At 44.8% G+C, this 7725-nt stretch overlaps 1 protein-coding gene across 1 annotated transcript in view; it reads left to right on the plus strand.

The window, feature by feature from the left end:
- Positions 1 to 7725, plus strand: part of MOK (MOK protein kinase) — a 46962-nt gene that overhangs the window by 10080 nt on the left and 29157 nt on the right. Inside the window, exons 3-4 of the mRNA XM_012555643.2 lie at positions 5100 to 5189; positions 6933 to 7003. Coding sequence (XP_012411097.2) covers positions 5100 to 5189; positions 6933 to 7003 — 161 coding nt within the window. The remainder of the gene's footprint in view (positions 1 to 5099; positions 5190 to 6932; positions 7004 to 7725) is intronic.

Raw genomic sequence — 7725 nt, forward strand, 5'->3', positions numbered from 1 at the left:
GCAAGCAAGGTTGTATCATATGCATATTGCAGGTTGTTAATGAGTCGTCCTCCAATCCTGATGCCACATTCTTCTCCGTATAGCCCAGCTTCTCGGATTATTTGCTCAGCATACAGATTGAATGAGTATGTGAGAATAGTAACAACCGTAATTTCATCCTCATGACATCCCAGTGAGGAGACCTGAGGAGACTGAGGCTTAGAGACATGAATTAACTTGACTAATGTCACTCTAGGGTAGTAGATGGCAGGGCCAGATTTGAATCTCGATTTCACCGAGGCAGAGTCTCTGTTCTTCACTGCCTAAAGCATATGACACTAATGAATCTGAAATTACTGGATTTTCTGCTTTTCCTCTATTACTTCTTCCTCTGTGTATTTTGCATTCTCTTTCTTTAACTTTTCCTCCCACTCCATCTTTACCTTTAAACCAATCATAACAGAATTTGATGCCCAGTGTACTGATGATCCTGTATCTAAAGAGCAAACTTCCTGAAACAGCCACCTCTGAGAAGCCCACCACAAATCCCAAGTAGCCACTAAAGGACTTGGAGCGGCAGGGGGCAATGCACCTGCCCCTCAGGAGGGGTCCAGAATCCTTGTCAGTCTCCCACTGAATTGATTCAGGGGAAGATGCACTTACAGACAGCGGAAGAACCTGCCAGCTGTTGTTTTGGTGAAGAGACAAAAGACATAGAAAAAGCAGACAGTGTGGGGCTGTGCACTGGACAAGTCGCCTCAGACTTGCAGGGCTGAGGTAGTGCTGCAGGCAGAGCAGTCTGCCCCACCCGCCGTGGGACCAGCCATGAAGGAGAGATTAGACTGTTCATGGTGTGCCTTCAGGGAGTAGAGATTTCTAGAACGCATTTTAGAAAGGCTTTCATAAAAAGATTAGCATGTTTTAGGTGGCAGTTCTTTGAGGGGGGGATGCTTAATTTATCTAGAGAAGTTCCTCTGTGTAACCCCCAGTCCCTCCTGGACAACGTGGTGTTACTTAAGGGGTACAGGTTTCCTGGTGGGGAAGCACATCCTGGATCCACCACTGCCAGCTTCCTGACACGTGTTGAAAGCACCCATCCACCTGAGCCATGGCTCTTCCTCATGAGGCGCCTGTGAGGATCAAAGAGGGGACGGAATATAAGGTGGCTGTCAAGGTGTGGGTGCACAGGAAATGTCTAATAGGTGGTATTACTGTGCATGTCATGTGCTGTATTTAAGAAATAGTTTATGTTCTTTGCCCTTCACTTTGAAAGTGTTGGTTAGAACACGTAGTTTTCTTTTAAAAACCCATAATAAGGAAAGGTTTTTAATAAAATACCACTGAATCAGTGTTGTTATTATTGTTTTTAGTTTCATTTGTATATGGGGAGGATTCTTGGCAGGCTTTCAAGTTCAGCCCTCCTCTATTTTCTGGAAAAGTTTGTTTACGTGTATTTTTTCCTTAAACGTTTGAAAGCATCACCAGTGAAATCATCTGAGCCTGGAGTTGTCTTTGTGGGGAGGTTTTCCCCCCAGTGATGTTTATTACATCATCATTCATAGTAGTAAAAAGCTGGAAACAAAATGAAATAGTGGATTGGGTGACAACCTTACGGTACATCCATACCATGGGATAGTAAAGAATCAAATAAGGGGAAAAAAACCCCCACAAACCTACTGCCAACGAGTTGATTCCGACTCATAGCGACCCCATAGGGTTTCCTAGGCTGTAAATCTCTACGGAAGCAGACTGCTCCATCTTTCTGCCATGATTTTGGCTTCTGTTTGCCTATACTTTTCCTCATGGAGTCATCTTATCCTATTTTCTTGAGGCCAAATCCAGTTTTTAAATGAATGGTATTTGTGCTTTCAGATTCAAAAACCATTTATTATTATGACTTATTGTATAAGGTGCTTGGCATATATTAAACCAAAAAAACCAAATCTGTTGCCGTCAAGCCGAGTCTGACTCAGAGTGACTCTGTAAGACAGGGTAGAGCTGACCCATAGGGTTTCCAAGGCCGTAAATCTTTAAAAGCGTAGACTGCCACATCTTTCTCCCATGGAGCAGCTGGTGGGTTCGAACTGCTAACCTTTTGGTTAGCAGCCGAGTGCTTAACCACTGCGCCACCAGGGCTCCATTTTATTATTATGACTTATTATAAAAAGTGCTTGGCATATATTAAAAGAAAAAACCAAACCCGTTGCCATTGAGTTGATTCTGACTCATAGCAACCATTAGGTACTAGTAAATGTTACTTTCTCCTTTCACCTTAATTGAAGACTTTTCTTTCTACAGGTTAGTCAGATAAATTTATTTTCCCTGTATCCTTCCAGTAAAATGAAACTTTGATATTTCAAATTGATCATTTTCTATTTCATAGAGACTCAGTCCTGGTAATTAGAATTTTTTTCCAGTTGTAGGGAAAGTCTATTTCTGGTAGATATCCTTTGGGTTTTTTGGAAGCAGCGACTGCCTATGTTCCTCTATAGTCAACTCCATGACGTCTTCTGTTTCCACCAGAACAGTGAAAAAAAAAAAATACCCTGAATGTCATCTGACCCCAAAATCCAAAGCAGCCCCAGTCAGAGAAAGGGATTGCTTCCAGTACTTTGAGAATCATTTTTTTTTACATGATTTTTACAAGAGAGGACAGCTCATTTGAATTTTATTAAGCACTGCTATTTGAACAAAGGCTAGCAATACCCAGATAAATGTGCCTTTCTCAATGTTTGTCTCAGTTCACTACTTCTGAGTGAATGTCTGTGGAGGCAGAAAAGAATTCTGTCTGCAATAAGCAAAATATGTTTTGGGGCCGTGATAACTGGTTTTCATATTAAAGATGAGAAGAGTAGATATTTGTTTGCCTAAATGACATAGCCCTTTGATTACCAACTTCTAAAAACTAATTTTCTGAGATAGGGTATTCAAATATTAGAACTACTGCTAACTCCAATTAGTTTCTTGCTCTTTCCACCTAATGCAGGATTTCTCAGCCTCAGCACTAGTGACATTTGGGCCAGATAATTCTTTGTCACGAGCGGCTGCCCTGTGCACTTCTGACCTCGATGCAGTAGATACCACTGTCACCCCTCCCCAACTGTGACAAACGGAAACGTCTCCAGACTTGCCAAATGTCCCCCGGGGCGCAAAATCACTCCGAGTTGAGAATCACTGACCTGCAGCATGCCACAGGCGGTAGGCAGCCTGGCGCGGGGTGGCATAGTGGGGTTCTTCCGCAGTCTAGTCCTGAGTCAGGGACCCCTCACGGTGTGGGCCCCCATAAGTGCCTTCATGGGAAGCAGATAAAAAATGCTCTACAATCAATTGCATAGATGCCCCAAAGGAATATTTTACATGAACTTTGTTCTTCTTTGTGCTTTATTGGTGTCTTTATTCACCTCCCCACCCCCAAGAAAAAGAGCTGTTTCCTGGCATGTCACTCAGAGGATGGTCAGGAGCAGTGTGTCCTCTGGAACCCTAGTTCTACGGATTGGTAAATAGGTCGTATGTAAGAAAAGAATCCTGGGGCCAAAACGTTTGGGGTGAGGTGTTGGTTTAAAGTGTGGAACTTTTGAGTGCCTTTAACTTCTACTCTAAATTGTGACTCTCTGAGAGAAAGAAGAGTGGACATAATTTCTGAAGCTTCTTGGACATGTTTCTCAAGTTTCTTCACCAAGTTTTTTTTCCAGAGAAATCGTGTTCTGTGGGACATGTTTTGGGAAGTGCTGCTCTATATGCACTTAGGGGAGGTGCTGATTCTGTGGGGCCAGAGTGCTGGTGAGGAGCAAATGGTACGATGGTTACTAAGCTGAGGGGGCGTGAGAAGACCCTGTAATGAGTGGAGATCAAGCTCTGGTCTCTTACACACCATATGGCCCTGAGGGCTACTAGGATTGGAGAGACTGAGATTCTAGTCGGTAAATGAGCTGCCCCCTTGCCGCCCATCCCTCTCTACCCCACTGCCTGGCCCCTCACCCAGGGCTCCCCAGATCTCCCCTCTACGCAACAACTAAAGGGCTAGAGCCTGGTTCAGCCAGGGCCTTTAGCACCCTGCTTCGGCACCGGGCTGTGTCTTTTTCTGATTGCTGTTAACCATGGGTTGCAAGTTGTTAACATTTTGAATATCATCCTGGGTGTGAGGGAGAAAATAGGGTAAGTAATGAAAGGGGTCTGAATTTTTTTAGTCAGAAGTAGTGTTATATTCAGCTTGTTCTTATATATTAGGACCCCATTCACTGGTCATCTTAAGAAAGACTTAGAATAGTTAGCCGTGCTGGTTTAAAACAGCAGTAAAGAGTCATTGGGTATAATCACTCTTGGAGTAGCCACACAGAATGCTATAGATGTGATTAAATCAGCAGAAGAGTTTTCCCAGCTCAAAGAAAGAAGCATATTTTCATGATGCGCTGCTTTCATAGCCCTCCCAGATGTAAGTTCTTGGCTGATTTAGTCATTCATCTGGGGAGAATCCGCCGGCACACTGCAGGGGGAGGCCATTTCTTGACAGGAGTCTGTCTGGGTGAGGGGGGGAGCAGCCAGCCTCAGGCCGTGGCCCCTATATCGCTTGTAGTTGGCGTGGTTGTGGACGTGAATCCAGTGTCAGGCAGAGCAGACTTCATAAAGACAAGCCTGCCACACTGCCACACCTGCCCGGAGGACACCTGTCACCAGGGGAAGGAAACGGAAAGAAGGCACAGCCTTCATTAAAACAAGAAGGAGGGTGGGTCTGTTCATGGGACTCTGCAATGCTTATTTTCAGATTGCATATAAATTTGCTTGGGTGGTTAGTTTCCATAAACTGATCAATAGGAAATTTTAGTATCTGTTTGTACATTTCTTAATTGTAAAAGAAACTACCAAGGTGTTCTTTCATGAGCTTAGAGGGGAAACATTTTAATGTATGTCCAAAGCTGTAAGAACTTTGATTTTTATGAGATAATGCAGAAATGAGGTAGGTTTAACTTCAACTTCTAATGGAAGAAATAAAACCTAATTAACTTACTTGAAAAATTTGTGATTTTTCTCAGTCGTGATCATGGCTAATAAATAATGATTTCATAACCCTAACTTTAAAGTTGACCTAAATTGTAAATTATTTATTTTTACCTACAAAATAGTATTGAGCAAGTGAACAATCTCCGAGAAATACAAGCACTGAGGCGCCTGAACCCACATCCAAATATCCTTACGTTGCATGAAGTTATTTTGTAAGTATATGTGGGGCTTTAAAGATTATCTGCACTTGATGATAATATTTCTTTTTAAGAAAGAAAACCATGGTGCCAAACAAAACCAAACCCATTGCCATCGAGTTGATTCCAACTCATAGCGACCCTTTAGGACAGAGTAGAACTGCCCCATATGGTTCCCAAGCTGTAATCTTTCTGCAGGCAGACTGCCACATCTTTCTCCTGCGGAGCAGCTGGTGGATTTGAACCACTGACCTTTTGGTTAGCAGCCAAGCACTTTAACCACTGCACCTCCAGGGCACCTCAAAAACCATGGTAGACATTTTAAATATTTGCTTTGTAGCTCAGAGGGTAATACTTTTCATTTTAAGTTATATTTTTATTTGTCTATCTGAGTCCTGATATAGAAATCAGTGCCTTGATTTAGGTGGTTACATAGCGTGAATGCACACGTGGCTCACCTGGTTTCTCCCCTGTGGTCACTTATGTCTCAGTGGATGAAGACTGGTGAGTCCCAAGGCCTTGAGTTTGAATCTATCTTAGTGGGGAAGCACTGATGGGAGATTTTTTCAGGGATTGTCTCTTCTCATCCCCACCAGTTGCCATGTCTGCCCAGTCTCCTGTAGCCTTTCTTATTATAATTTGTATAGTTTTCGTTTCTGTTTTGGTTATAAGATGGTTTCCATAAGGCTTACCTACCACCAGAGAAGACAGAGCCCAGCCTCTTTGCCAGTGCCTGCCTGGCGCCAGGACACTCCCCCTGGCAGCCCGCATTGCACGCTGGACCCGAGCTAGGATTACGGAGGCCACGGCTCTGGGGGCCTGTTTCCTGTGGGCCAGGGCCGCCCTGGTGCTCAGGTGTAGAAGCTCACTGCAGCCCCTAAGGGAGCCTGGCCTGTAGAACCAGCAAAGGAAGTCTGGTCTCTGACAAACTAAGGTGCAGGGAGACTTTACCCAAAGGACTGAACATTTCAAAACTCCAGAGGAGGTGTCTGGCAATAGCTGTGTGGCATTCTGGCCTGCGGTGTTCTTAGAATTCAGCTTGGACTGGGCCCAGGGGCCACAGTTTGTATACAGTAATGACAAGGATGCTGCACGCATGTCTCACAGGGGTCTCCTAACAGCCCGAAAGATAGCGGGACCCCGTGGCTCTGGAAGGCACCCAGAGCAGGGCCTTGGGGAGACACAGGCTCCCCTGCTGAGGTCCACAGGATCCTTGAAGTCTCCTTTGAACTCACCAGAAGCTGGCGGGTCTGTAGAGGCCTCGGTCCCAGAGTGTGGGGCACAGGTGTCACACCGCTTGGCAGGGCTCTTCTTTCTCTCCTTTTTCCCTGACTGGTTTTTGCTTTTTACCACCACCATTGTATATTCATCCCAATTACATAAGAGTAATTTAAGTAAATTAAATTTGCAGTCTCAGAGAATGAATTAATTTTTTTTTAAATTGTTTTGCTTAGCCAACTCCCTAACCTAATTTTTCTTTTCTACTGATAGTTTTATATTTTCAAGAAAAATCTCTTAAAAAGATAAAGCTTTTAGAATTTTTGCTTAAAGTAGGGTTTTACTATTATTTTTAATTAATTTTACCTTAAATATTGATTTAAAATCAAAACCTCCACTGTTGTAATCATTATGCTGCCATCTTTCTCTGCTGTGGGAATGCCTTATGTTCACCGAAAATGTTTAGAAATGAATTAAATATTTGATTGTATTTTCTGATTAAGGCAAGAAAAAAATTTAAAACCCTGCTTTTTTCTTCAGTGACAGAAAATCTGGTTCTCTTGCACTAATATGTGAACTTATGGACATGAATATTTATGAGCTAATACGAGGTACGTAGAATAATTTGAAAGCTAATCTAAGATCCTCTTTTAAAGCTTGTAATTCACTTATGCTAAGTTTTAGTTCTCAAAATTATTTGTCAACATACTGTAGATATGTAAGTGTGTAGCCCAGACGGCTTCACTCTGGGGAGGTATTTTCTGGTAGTCTCGTCTGTTCAGAACATGGCTGCAGCTGAGAAGTGAAGCCACAAGCCTTCATGCAGTCGGTGTGAGGGGGCTGAGGGGGGCACTGAGGGCAGCTGTGTGTGGGAGGGGGCCTAGGGGGATGTTCAGAGCAGCCATGGGTGTGAGGGGGCTGAGGGGGACGTTCAGGGCAGCCATGGGTGGGAGGAGACAGGGAGGGGGGTGCTGAGGGCAGCCATGGGTATGAGGGGGCTGAGGGGGACGTTCAGAGCAGCCATGGGTGTGAGGAGACAAGGAGGGTGCTAAGGGCAGCCATGGGTGTGAGGAGACGAGACCAGGGGGATGCTGAGGGCAGCCGTGGGTGTGACGAGACAAGGTGGGTGCTGAGGGCAGCCATGGGTATGAGGGGGCCGAGGGGGACATTCAGAGAAGCCATGGGTGTGAGGGGGCCTAGGGGGACGTTCAGGGCAGCCATGGGTATGAGGGGGCCGAGGGGGACGTTCAGGGCAGCCATGGGTGTGAGGGGACAAGGGGGATGCTGAGGGCAGCCGTGGGTGTGAGGAGACAAGGGGGGTGCTGAGGGCAGC

Source organism: Trichechus manatus, unplaced genomic scaffold (genome assembly GCF_000243295.1).
Source record: "Trichechus manatus latirostris isolate Lorelei unplaced genomic scaffold, TriManLat1.0 scaffold00045, whole genome shotgun sequence".
Lineage (NCBI taxonomy): Eukaryota > Metazoa > Chordata > Mammalia > Sirenia > Trichechidae > Trichechus > Trichechus manatus.